Source organism: Podarcis bocagei (genome assembly GCF_964188305.1).
Source record: "Podarcis bocagei genome assembly, chromosome: 7".
Lineage (NCBI taxonomy): Eukaryota > Metazoa > Chordata > Lepidosauria > Squamata > Lacertidae > Podarcis > Podarcis bocagei.
Window position 1 is genome coordinate 74,099,089 of NC_138132.1, and position 19,099 is coordinate 74,118,187.

The 19,099-nt window shown below is 44.5% G+C and overlaps 1 protein-coding gene and 1 long non-coding RNA gene across 4 annotated transcripts; one reads left to right on the forward strand and one right to left on the reverse strand.

Moving 5' to 3' along the window:
• Positions 1-4,087: 4,087 nt before the first annotated feature.
• On the forward strand, positions 4,088-18,750 carry CCNL2 (cyclin L2). 3 transcript variants are annotated; one of them, XM_081201563.1, is made up of 11 exons: positions 4,088-4,612; positions 8,040-8,114; positions 8,747-8,856; positions 9,501-9,621; positions 11,710-11,774; positions 14,313-14,412; positions 14,829-14,933; positions 15,330-15,471; positions 16,458-16,575; positions 17,061-17,153; positions 17,363-18,750. In XM_081201563.1, the coding sequence occupies exons 1-11, from the start codon at positions 4,262-4,264 to the stop codon at positions 17,718-17,720; spliced, it is 1,638 nt and encodes a 545-aa protein (XP_081057689.1). In that variant the 5' UTR covers positions 4,088-4,261; the 3' UTR covers positions 17,721-18,750. The 3 variants fall into 3 exon arrangements, with proteins under 3 accessions (XP_081057689.1, XP_081057691.1, XP_081057690.1); XM_081201565.1 differs by lacking the exons at positions 4,088-4,612; positions 8,040-8,114; positions 8,747-8,856; positions 9,501-9,621; positions 11,710-11,774 and adding an exon at positions 12,501-12,626; XM_081201564.1 differs by lacking the exons at positions 4,088-4,612; positions 8,040-8,114; positions 8,747-8,856; positions 9,501-9,621; positions 11,710-11,774 and adding an exon at positions 12,633-13,902.
• On the reverse strand, positions 9,655-11,703 carry LOC308591172. The gene is made up of 2 exons (XR_014010021.1): positions 10,404-11,703; positions 9,655-10,248 (listed from the first exon to the last, which is right to left on the reverse strand). It is a non-coding gene; the product is annotated as an uncharacterized lncRNA (long non-coding RNA).
• Positions 18,751-19,099: the final 349 nt, after the last annotated feature.

The following is a 19,099-nucleotide window of genomic DNA, read 5'->3' on the forward strand; positions in this document are numbered from 1 at the left end:
GGTGCTTTAGGGATTGCATATGCATTGGGGAAGGGCATGTGTGTGTGCATCTACATTTCCCAAATAAATAAATGACAGAAATAAACAATCTACTGTTATAAGAATTTTAAGGTCTTATATATATAAAATAGATGTTCATAAATGTGCCAAGCAAACACATACAAATATGTAAACCACATGTCTGAAAATCACAGTAAAGTCCTGAAACCATTTTCTCTCTCCCAAAATGACCTCAAATATGTCTCTGCAAGATCAAAGGAAATGGGAAAAAAACCATTGTCTCTGTGCTCACAAATCCTTCCTCAAGGGCACATTTAAAGTGTGAATAGGGTGAGCCTGTGAACTGTGACCTGGATTCAGGAATTAAGTAGTTATAATAACAAAAGAGTGGCCAAAACCCAGATAATGCAATCAGGTAACCTGCCAGACAGGAGATAAAACACTCAGGATTCTGTTTTAGACCACCCCCTGTGGTGTATGTATGATGTTTCTGGGGGTGGTCTGGAGTTTGAGGGTGGGCAAGTCTATATGAGGGCGGGCACACCTTTGTTTTGGGTTCCTCCTCTTTCCTGCTTGTGGTTAGCGAGGACCCTGTTGCAACAGTTTAAAAAAATCAGGCTTACTAGCTGCTTTGCTTCTCAATATTCACTGGTTGGTCTGTTATTTTCTCCTACTGATAGAGAACCTACAAAAGGACTCTATATGGGCTCTTGGGTACCCCATAAGGGAAAAGGAGCAGGTTTTTTTCTCATAACACTACCCAATGGGTAAGAGTGCAGCAATCCTTACTCCCCTTGTCCTTGGAAGTACCATATTTTTCGCACTATAGGACGCACTTTTTCCCCTCCAAAAATGAAGGGGAAATGTGTGTGCGTCCTATGGTGCGAATGCAGGCTTTTGCTGAAGCCTGGAGAGCGAGAGGGGTCCGTGCGCACTGACCCCTCTCGCTCTCCAGGCTTCAGGAAGCTATCCCAAGCTGTCCCGCGGGCTCGCAAGGCTTGCGGGCAGCAGCCTGCACCCAAAAGCTGGGGACAGCGGGGAGGCGCAGAACCGCCACCCCGCTATTCCCCGACCTGATCTGGAGGCTGGCGGGGGGAGAAGCAAGCCTGCTTCTCCCCCCCACCATCCCCACAACCTCCAGATCAGGTCGGGGAATAGCGGGATGGCAGCGCTCCGCCATCCCGCTATTCCACGACCTGATCTGGAGGCTGGGGGTGGGAGAAGCAAGCCTGCTTCTCCCCCCCACCATCCCCACAACCTCCAGATCAGGTCGGGGAATAGCGGGATGGCAGCGCTCCGCCATCCCGCTATTCCACGACCTGATCTGGAGGCTGGGGGTGGGAGAAGCAAGCCTGCTTCTCCCCCCCCCCCCACCATCCCCACAACCTCCAGATCAGGTCGGGGAATAGCGGGATGGCAGGCTTCAGGAGAGCCCCACCGCCAGCCCCACAAGCTCGGGGGACAGCGGGAGAGGCGCAGCGCACCCTTCCCGCTGTCCCCCGACTTGGTTAGAAGGCTGGCGGGGGGAGAAGCCTGCTCCTCCCCGTCGCCAGCCCCACAAACTCGGGAGACAGCGGCAGGGGCGCAGCGCGCCCTTCCCGCTGTCCCCCGACTTGGTTAGAAGGCTGGCCCAGCCCCGCAAACTCGGGGGACAGCGGGAGAGGCGCAGCGCGCCATCCCGCTGTCTCCCGACATGGTTTGGAGGCTGGCGGAAGGCTTCCTCCTCCCCCAGCCCCGCAAGCTCCCAGAGCGATGCCAAAGCTGCGCGCAGCTTCGGCATGGCTCTGGGTCCCGTTCTGGGGGAGGGGGAAGCTCGGGCTTCCCCGCCCCAGCCCCGCGCCTGGCGGGGGGGGGATAAATTTTTTTTGCCTTTATTTCCCCCCCCAAATCTAGGTGCGTCCTATGGACCGGTGCGTCCAATAGTCCAAAAAATACGGTAATATTTTTCCTACATTGAGTTCAAAGACGGGTGGGCAGACTTTGGTAATATGGCACCCTGAGCAAGGGCAATATTTGGCATGCCCACTAATTATTTCTTATTTTCAGAATAATTCCTTCTGGTGCAGTTGTTTGTTTGTTTGTTTGTTTAAAAAATCATTTTTATTTGATTTTACAAATATAAATTTATAACAAAACCAAATACATTTCCATATACAGAGATTTCTCTGAATCTCAAGACTTCCCTCCATCTCTGCAGGTCTTAATGTTGGCGTTTTCAACTGCATATTATAATTATATTTTATATCTATATATTTTATATATATATTATATTTATATTATTCATAGTATTTGTTACATTACAAGTGAGATTAAAATCCTGCTAATGTTTTCAACTGCTTACAGCAGTCTCCTAAATAAATTATAAATTTTTCTCATTCTTTCTGGAAGTTTTTGTCTTCTTGGTTCCTGAGCTTTCCAGTCAGTTTTGCCATTTTGGCACAATCTGACAGTTTAGTTTGCCATTGCTCTCTGGTAGGAACTAGGTGCAGTTGTTGTTTTTTTTAATGAGCCTTCTCAGTAGGTACCAGTATAACTACTGGTTTTATTATTATTTATTATGTTGATGCTCCCCCTCGGCTCAGCACCTGGGAGGGGGGGATTGCCCACACCACCATAAATAAATCCAGTGCTGAGTAGGGGCTTGCCCTTAAATGTGTATAGGATTGCAACTTTACTAATAGGGAGTATTTTAAGAGTGCAGCTTTTAAAGGCATGTGCTCCAAGAAGTCCCACTCCTGTTGGTAGGATTTCCTCCCTAGTAAGAGTGTCTGCTGTCTAAAAGCCAAAGTGTGATAGGAATTTTATGGTCTTAGATATATGGTAATGTTCATAACTGCACATACATAGATCAGCACAGGAAAGCCAACCTGGAACCATTTTGACTCCTAAACTGACCAAATCCTTTCTCTGCAAGGTTAACCTGGAAAAGCCTCCCCATTGTCTCTTTCCTCACAAATCCTGTCTCAAGGATATGTCTGTTTGAATAAGGTGTGAGCCTGTGACCTGGCCCAGGAAATAAGTATTTTACCACTACAAAAGAATGGCCAGGCTCCCCAAGAAATCCAATCAAGTAACTTGCCAGACAGGAGATAAACTGTGACAGGAGAAAAACAACATTTAAATTTCTGTGATGTAGGTGGGATGTATCTGAGGGGTGGTCTTAAGTTACACCCCTTCTGTGATGTATGCATAATGTTTCTGGGGGTGGTCTTGGTCTAGAGGATGGGAATTTCAAAAGTCTTTATAAGCCATTGCACAGCATTTTGGGGGGGTCCTCTTCCTCTCCTGCGTGTGAGGGGAGTACCCTGTTGCAACAGATCAATAAAGATCAAGCTTACTAGCTGCTTTGCTTCTCAATATTCTCTGGTTGGCCTCTGTTATTTTCTCCTACCAATAGGGAACCTATGTAAGGACTCTATATGGGCTCTTGGATACCCCATAAGGGAAAAGGGCATATTTTTATTTACAACAAAAGGGAAAACGAAGGGGAACTTTGGTCCCTCTCCAAATTTCGAAGTTGGAAACAGGTTCAATTTCTGTGTTAAAACAAATTTGAGGACCGGGCAGGAAAACCAGTCTTGTGGCAAACAGTCCTCTTCAGAGCAGAACCATTGAAGATAATGGACATGATTCAGTAGGTCTACTCGGAATAACACTTAGTTGGGTACAACCCTAAGCTTCCTTTGTTTTTAGCTCGAGTCCAGAGTGGTCGATTCAGGCATTGACGCAACTGAGGCAAGGGAGCATTTTCGGCCCTGTTGTCTGGCCTGACGTATCCTGGACTGTACCACTTCAAAGTACGAGGTGGGATCTCACTTGTGTTTTTTAAAAGTAAGTGCCAGGGCTTTCTCCTGACATGGTGGTTTTCTATCGGAGGGTTTTTAAAAATAATAATTAAAAAGAGGATAAAAACCGTAATTATTTAAACTCTTTCCCCCCCTTCACTCTGAAGTGGTACAACCCAACGTGAGCCAGCCGTGCCAGAGAGTGCGCGTAGCGCATGCCGGGAAACCTTTGCCTTTCTTCCATCTCCCTAACGTACCTTCACCCGCCTCGTTCTGAGACGGTTGAATTCCCAACCGTTGCGTCACAACGGAAAAAGCCGGCGCTTTCGCCCAATAGGAGGGCGCACGTCTTTGCGGCTGGCCAATGAGGAGGAGGAGGTGGGGAGACAAAAGGCTTGCGCGTGACGTAGGCGCGGACGGGGGTTTGGAGGCGGCGGCGAAGTGAGTCAGTCTGCGGGGAGCGACGTCGAGACAAGATGGCGGCGATAATGGCGGCCGCGGGAGGAGCAGCGGCGCTGGCGACGGTAGGGGCCGGCCTCGCCGGCTCAGCGGTGGCGTCGTCGTCGTCCTCGTCGTCGTCCTCCGGCGGCTACTGCCCGCCAGCCCTTCCTCCTCCGGCTCTCCCTCCGCCTCCCGGCGCGGTCCGCATCGGCGACCGGCTATACTCGGGGGTCCTCATCACGCTGGAGAACTGCCTTCTGCCGGCCGACGCCCTCCGCTTCACGCCTTCCATGAGCAGCGGCCTGGACGCCGAGACCGAGGCTCAGCTCCGAGTCACCGGCTGTGAGCTCATCCAGGCCGCCGGGATCCTGTTGCGGCTTCCTCAGGTGCGGAAGGAGCGAGCGAGCGCTAGGCCTAAACCTAAGGCCTAGGCCGCACTCGCCTGTGGAAGGGAGGCCTTGAAATGGGATTAAGCAGGGACGGGGAAGAAAAAGGAGAGAAAGGGTCAGAGAGAACCGGGAGGGGGCTTCGTTGGGCGGTTGAGGGCAGTTGGAAGGTTCTGGAAGACGGTTGGAAAAGAACCTGTTACAGATTCTGAGCGTGTATCTGTCGTGGTGTTGTTTTTTGTCCTATCTGAATCTAGACACCGAGGCTTCTGGATCCAGCGCTTTTATTTTTATAACTTAGTTCGTATTTAGTTCATACAAAAAAAAATTGTATCTTGCCTTTGAGCCATTCAGGTAGCTTCACAAGTCGATCCAGAAGTCAGTGTAAGAGAATTGCAGGTAAAGGTAATGTACTGTGGCTTTTGTACATATGTATGCATGTATATGATAAAAAGTAAGCTATTTTCTTTAGCGTCTTCAAAAGTTGGGAAAGTGTACAAGAATTATGGAGGGTGAATTCTTTTTTCCTTCCGTAATGAAACTCTAGGTGCTGCCCCATCCCGGCCCTCCTTTCTTTATTCATTTTCTTCCCCCTCCCCCAAGCTCCTGCTTTTTATACCATCTCACTTTATGGAAAGTGTTCTGCCAAATTGAAAAGCTGCAGTGTTATTTGGTGAGTTTTTAGATAGTACATAGATATTGCCTAGCTCTGGTTTTAGCATCTAAAGCTCTGTGTTCTCAAAGCCTGGGTCGTTGTTAGTAGTATGTTATACAGCTGTGAAAAAGTTCCATTCTTCCTGGGAAGATACAGACAGCTTTAGATAAAGAATTATTTCTACAGAGGGAAGATCTTGCTCACTACATTTCTATGCTGCCTCCTTACAACAGTAAAATGAGGTAGGCTAGAAAGTTTTCTGGCCCAAGGTCACTCAGTGATTTCATTGAATGGAAATTAGAGCTTGGGTATTTCTGGCTTGGTCCAAGTTTAATACTCCAGCCACACTATACCACCACACTGGATCTCGTTTAGCTAATTATTGCAGCTAGTTTATTTTACAATAATCTCTCTCTCTCTCTCTCTCTCTCTCTCTATATATATATATATAATTAAAAAGCATGACTCTCCATTGTGTCCAAATATATTGATACATACCCAGTAAAAAGTGGAGAAGCCTGTTTTTATAGAGAGCAATAAAAGCATGGTGCCAATAAAGTTCAAGCTTCTGTTTTTATTCCCCACCCCGCTTCTCTTTCTGGGCACCTCAGCTATCCTCTGAATGTACCTGGCAACAGAATGAGCTTTTTTGAGAGGGGTAGCCTTGTTAATCTGTTGCAGCAAAAGCAACAAAGACCTGTGACACTATAAAAGGCTAGAAAAAGTATTCTCGTAGAATTTCTGGAGTTAGATCCAGAACTTAGTTCCCATTGAAATCAGTTGGAACCTAAGCACAACTCATTTCATCTGGATCCAATATTTACCATTTAAGGTGTTACAATACAATACTTTGTTGTTAACATGAAGGCTGGATTCATGAACAGGAGGAATTCATGGGCAGCTGGCTGACTGCAGTGTCAAACAGAACATTAGACTAAATGAACCATTGGGCTGGCAAAGCAAAGCACATCTAGATTTTTTGCTGGGGGGTAAGGATTTGGATAGATACATGGTGTGCAGGTCTGTCGTTAGTTCTTGGCACTGATAACTTAGTGGAGCCTCCATGCCCAGAGGCAGTATAACTGGATACTAAGAGCTGGATGCCAATTTACAAATAATGGTTTTCACTACAAACTAGACAGATATTGTTGGGAGGATAATGCTGTAAGACATGGACTGACTGATGCTTTGATCTGGGATTGGGGCAGGATGATCTTAAAGGGAAAGAGTTCTATAGGGAGGAGTGTGTGTTTGTGTAATGAGGTAGGATTTACATTAAAAATAGAACATAGGGCCTTTTTTAAAGCTTGCTGAGAGGTGGTAGAATTGTGTTGTTGGGGCAGGGGTTATAACACACATTTCCCCAAGCAGAAACAATTTGGAAGAGTAGTTTGATGGCTTTCTGGAGAAAACAAGTTAGCATTATGTGTGTAATATGTTTGTGTAATTTTTTATATAAGCTATATAATACACAGATGCAGTATAGATAATGTACTGTTATAATTGTGCTTTATGCTGGGGCTTCAGTTGGGAGGGTTCCTAAGAAGCTGCTGTATTTTAAGGGAAAAGAAGAGTAGGTGGTCTTTTCCAAAAGCAAGGAAAACAACTTGGAGAAGCACTGTTTGAGACTGTCTGACCTGGTCTAGATAAAGGAAAGCCTGCTGACTAGAACTCCATGTTTTGTATGTAAATGTTTTGAGAATAGGAGAAAGGTGGTTGATTGGATTTGCTGCTTTGTTCAGTTTCCCTCACTAGCACTGGAGGGGGGGTTGTTTTTCCTCCGGGACAGTTGAGCCCTAGAACTGAGGACCCAAGGCTGCCAAGCATGAGTAGATCTTAAAGATTCTGATAAGGACCCCTTCCCACCCTGGCATGGGGATTTCAGTGTCCCAAGAAAAGGAGGAAGGCAGAGGGGAAACCCCTGTTTAATGGAGGAGGTTCTCAAGCCCGTAGTTCTATTCCAGGAAATCAGTGATGTAACAGGTCTTGCCCGGAAATGACGCTATCCCCTCCCTTGCTAGTCTTGTATGTTTGTCAAGACATTCCGGCAAGCCTGCTGGTTACCACCCTTTTGAGGAGGATGTGGTGTTGTTTTTTTCTGTTCAAACTAGAAGAGTTTTTTGTAACATTTCTCTGATGCTGAAACTGTGACGAGTTCACTGTGGCTGATTCATCTTGCCTTGTATCTAGCGAGTTGTTTTTGTTATCATGTTTTTAGGGGAATCTGCTCTTGGTTTCTGCTTCCAGACTGCCTGTGATCAAATGTTTTGCCCTCATTGATTGGCTTTTGAAAGGACTGTGTTGCCTAGTTTTGAGGAGGAACAACGAACTCTTTCATTTAGCTCTTAAATTTAACAGCTGGCTCTTTGGGGGGAAGCTTAGATGAGCAAAGCAATGTGGGCGGGTAAACTTTGTATGGTCTGAAGACCTGTATTGACACCAAGCAAATGTTTCAAACTCACTAGCCATGTTAGAGTCATTGGATGAGGATGGTTACAATTTGGATAGTTTTGTACCTAAAAATACTTGTGACTCCCACCTTCCCATCTTACAATTGTCAGAGCACTGAGAAGTTCTTTTGAGTTCACTCCACTCCTTTTTAATTAAATGACGTTGTGTGCATGCACGGAAGAGGCGAATCGCGACACGCGCAGTCACGGGTTGCATTCTACTCAGGATGCAAGCAGGGCTCCAGAACGGATCCCGTTTGCATCCAGAGGTACCACTGTATTTACTGTCATATTAATATAGATTCTCACTTTTCTTTCTTAGGTGGCCATGGCTACGGGGCAGGTGTTATTCCAGCGTTTCTTTTATACAAAATCATTTGTGAAGCATTCCATGGAGGTATGGGATTTGTTCTATGCAATTAATAATTGGTATCAATTTGATTTTATTGGTTAAGCATGGTAAACTAGTTTGCTGAGCTTCTTGCGTGTTAGCCCAGTGTTAGCACACTGATTTGCAAATAATTCCTATTGATCTCAGCTGTACTTATTCCAAGCAAGTGTGCTGAAGTGTTAGTTTGTCATTGAAATGTATTCTGCAAGCTATTCTGCCATCTCTGTAACATAGTGATTCTTAATCCTGAGATTCTAGAAAACTTTTTTTAAAATGGTTTTCTGCCATAGTTTGCACTTGAGGCAAAAAGTTCCAGAAATCTTATTTGTGGTCTCTCCTTTAGAGGGGAGTTCCACAGTTGGGACTCAGCCAGTAAAGCAGCTCTCTGAAGGATCGTCCCTGATAAGGTCAAATCTGAACTGATGGTCTTTCAAGCACCCTGGTCCCACGCTGTTCAGGGCTTTCAAAGATAATGCATATCCCTTTCTCAGTGTGCCCATAAATGCATGGTGAAGTTCCTTGTACAAGATGTTTACACTAGTCTGATGGCCATATTCTGCATGTTATTGCTCCTTCAACTGTTAAGAGATAGTAAGAGATCAGAATAAAACTTAGCTATGTTCCATATTCTTTTACAGCATGTGTCGATGGCCTGTGTTCACTTGGCATCTAAAATTGAAGAAGCCCCAAGGCGGATAAGAGATGTCATTAATGTGTTCCACAGACTTCGGTATCTGAGAGAGAAAAAGTAAGTCAACTGTTAACTCCAACTGTGTGCCTTCACACAGTGTCTGTTTCCAAGGATCGTGGCAGTTACTCAAGGGCCATTTGTGACTTGCATTATCCCCTTCCCAAAACTCTGGAGGATTTCATGCAACCCCAAAGAATGTCCCTGAACCCCCCCCCCCCAAAAAAAAACCCTAATTGGAAATAAAGTTTCAGTGAGTTCCAACTTTTCCAGCCCTCGTTGCATCCTCAACTAGTGGCCATCATTCACTGTCATCTGGGTGAAATTTTATAATTTCAAATTGTAATAAGATAACTTCAGAGGGTTGAAAGATTGCTTAGGTGGGTGCTTCTTCTCTGAGATTTTGGTAGTTTCTTCTTGGAAGGGGTCATTTTTGGAGTAAGTTTGCACGACTCCTACGAGTTGGCTGTTCCAAAGGGAAGTTTGGGGTTCAAAAAGGAGACCACTGCCAGTGTTGCCTAGACAGTTACAGATTTGGAAGTCGCCACAGTCATTTCTCCAGTTCCTTGGATAACTTGGTCCAAATTTAATCTTATGCTGTTCCCATGAGACACCAAAGTTGAGGAATGCCCATTGTTGCTCTACTTTTGTAGAAGGGCTTTAAACTGATTTTTTTCTATTTCCCCCCTTTAAAAAAATCCCAGGAAACCTGTACCTTTGATACTGGATCAAGAGTACGTTAACTTGAAGAACCAAATTATAAAGGCTGAGAGGAGAGTTCTGAAGGAGTTGGGATTTTGCGTACATGTGAAGCATCCCCACAAGGTTTGTATTTCTTTTGTATTTTTAAGTTTGCCCTCTGAGCAGTGGATAAGAAATTAGCCTGTTCTTAATGTAGCCAAACCATTGGCAGTCTTTGTTTCTCATTTCAAGAATTGCCTGCTAGTTTATCCCGTCTCATTTGGTGAATGAAGACTGGTTGCTTCAGATATTAGGTGCTGCTTAGACTTAGCTATGCTTGAGTTCTCCATTCAAAGTCCTTGGCATGAAAGCAGCTTATTCTTGTGCAAGCAGGTAACAACACCATTGTGTATCTATTGGGTAGTGTGTGATAAGACTTTGGCGGGTCAGCCCTACAAGTGGCACAGTACAGAACTACATTTGTGTTGCTAAGATGTTCCTACTTCAGAGAGGGACTGGTGGCTGCTTCTGTTCCTCCCACTTTGTATGCTTTACTGTTTGGCTTACTTTTTGCCCTGAAAATAATTGAGACATGTTCTATCACTTTAAAGAAGCAGGGAGACAGTTTTTGTTGGCCGCTTTCAATTTATTTTGTCCCAATTGCGCAGTCATGGCTGGTACGTCACTTACAACATCCCACTTCATAGGTGGCACCACTCTAGCATCTCTTGAGTTTTATGTCTGATTAACTGTGCCAATAAACAGGCAGCGCTGGAGAGGTAATCAGGTGTATGGACTCAGTTCTGTGCCCAACTGAAGCTTACAGGCCTCCCTCTTTCCATTCAGGCATGGCACAATCCCCTTCTCTTCCTCTACCTCAGCTGCCCTTGGTGCTCATGTTATAGCTATGCCATTTACATCATTACTTCAGCATTAGCCACTCATGGCTGGTTCCCCCAGGATGCTCAAGAGGTTAAAGCCCAGATGATGTCTTAGGTTTGCTGGATCGTCTTGGACAGGGCATGCTACAAAACCTGACATACCTAACAAGATTGTAAGTCTTGATTGTAAGATTGAATTCTGCCCTGTAAAGGAAGGGCAGGATTTTAAAATGGGCAGGATACATTGTAGCATTTTCTAAGGTTAATTCATTCTGGTTTGACACCTGTCAGCTGTGGAAATGTGAACCCTTCAGTAGTAGGTGGGGTTACCATGAGTGGAAGCTTATGATAACCCAGTAGTGCAGGCTCCCATCTTCTCTGACTTTTTCAGTCCTCAGATCTGCACCATCCTTTATGATCTTTTTGCCTTCATTTGTTGGAACATCCTGGTGGTTCTGGGTCTTTTTTATTAATGATTTTTATTAGTTTTCCATTTAATAATATACAATCACACCATTATTATCCACTTTACGTCTTTGGCTCTTTAGAGCCCTTCGACTTCCTTCCCTCCTGCCTTGTGGCTTTGATAATTAACCTTAATATTATCGCATTTGGTATATTTTCAAATTCTAATAAACTCCTTACCCAAAAAACTCAAAATTTAAATAAATATAAAAAGGGAGAAAATTTCTCATTACAAGTTTTCAGACAACCCTGCTAGTGATGTCAATGGCTTACAATTAATCTTTTAAATATCCTGTAAACGTACTCCAGTCTTTTTGGAATACTTGATCATGCTGGTTTCGGATTTTTTCTTTAGCTTTGCCAGTTCCAGAGTCCATCATTTTCATCTGCCTCTCTTCTTTCGTTGGTGTTTCTTGTATTTTCCATTTTTGAAAAAATTAAAACTTGTGGTTCTGGGTCTTGAGTCAGTAGATCATATACTCTTCTCTCTACCTCCCCCCAAAAATCTGACCTGTGTTACTAATACATTTCAACAAATCTTTGTATAGAAGTGCTTCCACCATTTCCCTCTTTGTTATTCCTATATCTTCGAAGCAAGCACTGAAGAAGGAAAGCTGCCAAATAATATTGGGGTAAAATAAGAGACACTTGTGAGCAGTGCACAGCAGTGCAGAGGAAAGAAGCTTTGCTGCACACATACTCTCAAGAGTACCACTTCTCTGACATCCTAAAACATATTCTTAACATTTTATACACACCGTGGAGTCTTATCAGGCCATTGATCCAGAGTAGAATAACCTGCATTGCATGGGTACCCTCTGTCTAGATGAAAACCTCTTTCCACCACTTGGATCACCTGTATAACTCAATCACCCGTATCTTCCAGATAATCGTTATGTACCTTCAGGTATTAGAATGTGAACGTAACCAACACCTGGTCCAGACCTCATGGTAAGTTGATGTTTCTTGTTTTTATTGAGGCCAGCAGGGCAGTGGCAAAAATATGTCATGTGTGGGGTCAGTACTTTTCTCCTCCACTGCCATGTTCATGGCATGAGTATGGTTCCAGTCTTAGCCTGGAATGCCGCTTCTATCACCCCAAGTTGACGGGCCTCTTTGTTAAAGATTCAGACACTGTCTTAAATGGTAAGATAGCTTTAAACCCTCACAAATGCACCCTTTGCTCTTTCTTCCTTTTACTCCTGCCCATTCAAGTTACTGCTCAGGAGCAGGGCGTGAAGGCACCCGCCCTCCCCTGTTTGCCCAACAGCATGTGTCCTTCAGAAGTATGCTGCCTCTGAATAAGGTGTTAACCATAGATATGCCCCTTCATTCCTAGTGTGGGGAGGTGGTCACTTCTGCCATGCCATCATTTTACTTGAAAATTATTGTAAAAACAACCCTGCTCATACAGTTTCAGCTTCTTGATATTGGTTATGAAATGTATTATGTCCATATGTAGTCTATCTGCCCCTTTCTTGGTATGGGTTTATTTTAAATATTCCCCCCCCCCTCGCTCCCAAGAAAGCATACATTGACAAATGGTAACCTGTGAAAACTGACACGATGTAAAAATTGACCTGAAAGCAAAGTTTGTGTTTCTACTAACTAAAACTGTCTGGCTGTTTTCAAAGAGAACCTCTTTTGACTCTTCTTTTCTGTACTCTTTTGATCAAAGGGTAGCCTCTGAGGGTAAGTGACTAAGACTTCTCCTCTGCTGCCCAAGCGCTATGGTGCAGGGATAACTGCCGTCTTCAGTCAAACCCAAGCAGGCTCCACAGAGAGAAGGCTGGCTCTAGACAGGTGGTATGCGTACACAAGTCGAGTTAAAACTGGCCGACTGCTGCTTGTGATTTTTTTTTTAACTTGTTAAATTTTATTTGTGCATTTTTTCAGATAAGTTTGTGTTACTGTCAGGATGCTTTGTTCCTATTTTATGTCCTTTAAAAAACCCACAGACTCTTTTATTAAACTTGGGTTTAAAATCTTTGTGGGGTTGGGTTTTTAAAAACTTAATTCATACTTGAAAGCATAAGCATTGCAATAAGAAGATATGTTACTTCATAGCACCTCAAATTTTTCTGTTGTACTTTTTAAACTGTGTGTTTTGGGGTCCTGCACATATCTACTTCTGTATATCCAGTAAAACTTCAGATGTATTTCTGCAGCAGGTTCCTTCCTCCATGCATCATAACAAATGCTTTTGCAACTTGGATTATATTGTGCGAAACTGCAGTTCAGCGTGGGGAAATAAATACAGGACCACCCAGGCAGTCGCTTTGGTTGCACCTAAATAGGACTTTCAAGGTCCCTGAAACACTTTTAAAGAATGATGTAAGCCTTTAAAGGGCTGGCCTACTCTTCAAAATCCCAGCTCATCTGGGTTAGTCTAAATGGCAATGGAAACATTTTGGATCCAGTTAACCATAGTATTTTTTCAAAACCTGCTAATTGAAGACTGAAAATCATTGCTACCCAAAGCCAGAGTCCCCATATTCTTCAGCTGCTTTGGTTTTGAACAAATTGTGTAGGAATTATGTGCATAGCCTGATTTGGTATAGTGACATTGGTCACATATTAATTTGCACCTTTATGACAGGCACAAACCATAGGCCCATTCCATTTTACAACTGTTTAAACTTTGTTCTGGGTTTTGTTCACTGTGCATTTTGGTGTGTTGTAAGGAATTATCCTTCAGATTTCCATTTTAAGGTCACAGAAATGCGTGAAATGTTCTGGCTGGATTTTGTGCAATATTTTTACAGTGCAATATTTTTTACAGTTGCCTCATTCTGTGAACATTTGTGTTGAGAAACCTTGTTACAGTGGGGCAGTCTGGAAGCGGCCCAATGACAACCCATTGAAGAACTTTGGTCCTTCAGCAGTGACAATACCAGACACCTGGACTGAATATCTGTGGCGCTCTCTTGCTCTCTCTAAAAGCAATTTGTGTGTTGGATGCTTTCCTGAGTGGAGACTGGTCACTCCAAAAGAAGCTTGCAACAGAAGATTCTGAATGCTTGGAAAAAGCCCCGTTCCTTCGACAAAGAACTTCTAGCCGGACCTGTGACTTCAGACTGTCCGTTTTCAAGTTTGCATGTTGCTCTGCGTGACGGGATAAAACGTAGATTTTGACAGAATTCTTCAAATTATGCTTCAAAAGTTGTGCCTACCGTAAAATAAAGTGAATTTGCGATCTTGTTTTGCATGAGAACAGGCCAGTAGCTCATAGCAGGGAGAAAAGTGAAGTTAAAATTGGTTCTCTTTCATAAAATGCCAACATCCAGTTAATAAATACTTGGCAGTTGTCCTTCCCTGTCAAATCTGTGCACTCCAACTTCTTGTCAGGTTTCACAGGATTATCTAGGATTCAAACAGCTGTAGAATGCCCTAGACAGCTAGCTACAGTGTGCCTTAAAAACAGCATAGCCAAAGCAGGGGATTTCAGCAGACTTCTGCAACTTTCCCCTCTCCTTTTTGTCTTCTCAGGAACTACATGAATGACAGTCTGCGGACAGATGTCTTTGTAAGGTTCCACCCTGAGAGCATCGCTTGCGCGTGCATCTACCTTGCTGCTAGGACCCTGGAGGTTGGTGTTAACCTGGCTCATGCTATATAAGATGCTCTTGTTTTCCTTGTGGAGTTTTTACTGCCGCAATGAGTGTGTTTAATGAACAAATGTGGAGGATTTAATAGTGGCTGCCTTTTTATTTCTGCTCTCATGTGCAGAAGGAAAATGGTGACTTAAGTAGACATTTCCCCCTTTCCCAATTCAGTATCCTCCTTCATACACAGAAGGAAAGTGGGAGCTCAGACCTAAGGAGAAAGGTTGCCTTGATGTAAATCACACCACTTAAACTCCTTCACAACCACCCATCTCCTTGGTTATAAACAGTAAAAGGCTAAGAGAGTGATTACTGTCTGAAAGGTGAAGTGATCTTTAGAGGGATTTTGAATGGGTTGGGGTTTTTTGGTGACTAATGGTGAACGGTGTCTTGCTCACAGATTCCACTTCCAAACCGCCCTCACTGGTTCCTGCTGTTTGGAGCTACGGAAGAGGAAATCCAGGAGATATGCACGAAAATTTTGCAATTATATACACGTAAAAAGGTTGGTCCTGCTTATTCTTTTGAATTTTTCTAACAGGGTGGGAAAGCACACTGGCGTGTTTTTAAGACTTCAGGACACATATTTTCAAAGTTCTGTTGATTAGAATCTAAATTTCTTTTTTTCATCTTGAGTACCTTGAGAATTTTGTTCCATCCTCCCTGCCACACAGATTTGGGATTTGTGTTGCAGCCCAAATTGTGCACATAATAATAGCAATATTGCTTAATAAAGAAGGGAACCTTGCCAGTAGCTCGTCTCATAAAAGTGCCTCGTGTTTTGTTCCTTTGCCTTACCTCGCATTTTCCATTGTAAGCCTTTGGGGGAAAACCTGTCTATGCAATGCTCTTATGTAGGTGCCAGATCAATATTTTGCTAAAGCACACACCGTTTCCACAGGTTGATCTAGCTATCCTGGAAACCCGAGTAGAGAAGAAAAAGCTCGCCATCGAAGAGGCAAAGGCGCAAGCCAAAGGCCTCTTACCAGATGGAACACCCAATTTGGATACCGTGTCGGGGTTTTCTCCTGCTCCCAAAACTGGTTGGTATCCCTGGTCCTGTATGTGTAGTTCCTCACACTATCTCAGTATAGCCAGGAATATGGGTGCAATATCATTTTTGAATGCTCTCCCACCATCAAAACAAAACTCCTTGCAAATGGAAAACTACCCTATCACTGGGAAGGTTCTAGTTCTTTCTATGCAGTGCTGCTTTCTCCTTGCAAGGAATTATTAGGGTAGAGCCTTAAGAAACAGACCCCCAAACTAAACCTATGCATGTTATTGTGCTGCCTACCTGCTCTGTGTTGGTCAGGCCTAAATTCTCTAGATATGGGACGAATCCTCCCATCCTTATTAAGGTTTAGGCCGCAATTGTAGCAAATTAGATGTCTGTTCACATGTGCTGCCTTTTATAGGAGGAGGATGACTTTAGTTAGGCCTCACATCAGCACAGTGACCCAATTGAAATTGATGGCTGGGCATGTAGGAAGCCGGTACAGCATTCCATTGGTTGGTGTCTCATTTAAATCTGGATCTCTGCAGCTGCACATGCAAAATGAAATGCCTTCCCAGGCTAGAGTAATGGTAAACAAATGAGTGGCGGCAACCTAGTTTTACAGGAGTTGTATCCCATTTAGCATGTACGCTGCACCCTAACACGATAAGTAAAGTAGGACCTGTTGTTGTCTTGATAGTAGTTGTCAGCCTTTCTGATCAAAGCTCTCATTATGGTGAACTTGCAGATTTGTGTCAGCACTCCTGACTTTAATTTTTCCAGGGTTTTTCTGGACATGGAACATTGTAATCTGAAGGCCCTGGCTTATCTCCAGTGCTGGCCCTACGCTGAATATACCCACTGAATTTCCTGGTCATGGTTGACTATGGTCCATTCATTTCAGTGGGTCTACTCTGAGTAGAACTTGCTTGGATATGACCCCCTATCTGTAAAAGTGCATTGTGGGTGATGGTACATAGAAGCATGTCATCCCTTAAGTTTTGACTGAACTTTCCTCTTACACATCTCTAGAGTCTCCAAAGGAAAATAAAGGCACCAAGCCTTCCCCACTTGCTGTGCAGGTGGTAAAAAACGCCAAGCGGAAAATGGAAGCGACGAAGCGGATGAAATCCAACAGCCCTGTCAATGGGTAAGGGCCTTGCACGATAAACTGGTCTCTCTCTCCCCCCCCCCCCCCCCCGTATCTATTTCTTTGAATGCTTTTGCAGCAGTGCAAGTCTGTAGCACTGCTCCATAAGGCCATGAGGGACTATAGGCATTTCTTTGGCATAGTCAAAGCTTCTTTCCAGGGCTACTGCCTCCTGTCTGACTTAAATTACATTGTGGGCAAAGGGGTCTCTGAGCCTCTTTGGGGCTATATTAGCACAGGCTAAAGTAGCTTTAAGGATTTGGGACATGCTTTCTGGAAACCCAGGTCATCACATCTCTAGGTCATATTGAGTCCAGATAACTGTGACCTGCTTCTGATAACTTTATCCCAGCCTTATTGTGACAGTGTTGCCCCAGAAGTGGGTTACCCTGATTTCTTGCCTTGGGCATATGTGTACCTAGGTTGAGGGGGTGACTGGGCCACTTGTTGCTTTGACATCAAATTCTCTTGCTTTAACCTTCCAGCGTTCAGAAAGGCCGAGACGGTAGGAGTCGGAGCGGAAGTAGAGACCAGAGTTATTCCAGGTCTCCCTCAAGGTCACCATCTCCAAAGCAGAGGTATGTACTGCAGTGTAATCTGAAAGGGACTAGAGTTCCAACTAAGCTACAGCAAAGCTCTGTGATAGGACCTGGAGCACCCATCCACAGCTGCCTAGGAATGCTGTTGTCCCTGTGGGGTGTTCTTGTTCCACGATTGGAGCCACAGGGGTGTCTTTCTCAAATTTGCTAGCAATCTGAAGCCTTTTCCCTCTTGTCCCCTCCGCCAGGAAGAGTGAAAGCTATTCCCCATCGAGCGGCTCCAAATCCCACAGCCGCTCGAGGAGCCGAAGTGACTCTCCCCCGCGGCAGTTTAACCATGGCAGCTCGAGCTACAAAGCCTCCAAGATGAGGAGCTACAAGAAGGCCAAGGGGTACAAATACACCTCTCCCAAGCAGCGGAAATCCCGCAGCAGGAGCTCGTCACGGTCCCGGAGCCGCTCGCGAGAACGCTCGGACCACTCTGGGAAGTACAAGAAGAAGAGCCACTACTACAGGGATCAGAGGCCCGAGCGGCCCCACTCCTACGAGAGGCCAGGCCACCGCTATGAGAGGGAGCACCCAGGCCACAGCCGGCATCGCAGATGAGCAGGACCAGAGAACAGACTACACGAGCTCTCGCTCTTGTCTTCCGGGGGCTCACAGACTTAAAACTCTTGGTGCCTGCTTGGTGCAAGGAAGAATAGTTAGAAGGACTTAATTGTGACGTCCCATTTACTATGGTTGGGGTTTCTTTGGAGGGGCGGGTGTCTTTTGAGTCTCCTCATAATGTGGGAGAGCCTCCCTCTCTTCCTGGATCACCTGTCTGTGTTCGACAGGCGATGCTTCTTTGCTGCTACAGAAGCAGGACTGTTTCCAAATAATATTGGACTCTGTGGAGAGAATTGCCTTATGAGGCTGGTCAGAGTGTTCAGGCATTGCCCTTCCCAGCCCCAAAGGATTTTGGACACTCAGACCATACAGCGTTGCTTGGTGCTAACAGCAGTCCTTGTTCGTTTATTTCGCAGTGGACTTGATTGCGTTGTAGAACACAAGGTGATTTTTTTTTTAATTTTATAAGAATCAATGCCTATATTAGGCGGCCTTTTTGTGTGTGTATATATATCTGGTGTTGGAACAGTAAGGACAGAGAAAGGCCTTAACCTGTTGAATTTCACCCACAAAGTGCAAATGCATTGAATTAAATGGGGGGGGGGCTTTGTAACCTGCATACTGAATATTGAGAAATTTAAATTCCTCAACTAAAGACTTCTCCTCACCCCCTTCTTTCTTTTTGCATAAAGAACTCTGTGGAAATGTGAAAGTATTTAGATTCAGTGTGTTGGAAGTTGTCTATTTTTTAAAACGTGGTGAAATGCCTGGTGCTGGCCACCAGCTCAGGACTTTGGATGCTTTCATATAATATAACGTTTTATGTGGTTTAGATAAACTCTCTACTCAGGATCTTTAAAAACTCTTGAAGAACTGATAGTTTGCCCTCCCGTTGCTTGCTTATAAGAAGGTGTTTATATTAAGAGAGAAATTGTATGCAGCGCAGGAATATCCGTTTTAGTGGTATATCTGAGCTGTCTTCCTGTTCCCAGATTTTCATTAAAGTATTTGATTTTATATTTAAAAACCTTCTGCCTCTGTCCTCGCCTAGGATGGTTGTTTAGTATCAGCATTGGAAACGAGACGGCTTTGTTCTTAGCCTGTGCACAACCCCAGGGGGCTTAACTCTTAACTAAGGAATAGTTAATAAGAGTTTCTCCACTGGTGGACAGGTGAAGAATGCAGTACAGTGGTACCTCTGGTTACAGACGCTTCAGATTACAGACTCTGCTAACCCGGAAGCAGTACCTCGGGTTAAGAACTTTTCCTCAGGATGAGAACAGAAATCACGAGGCAGCAGCGGGAGGCCCCATTAGCTAAAGTGGTACCTCAGGTTAAGAACAGTTTCAGATTAAGAATGGACCTCAGGAACGAAT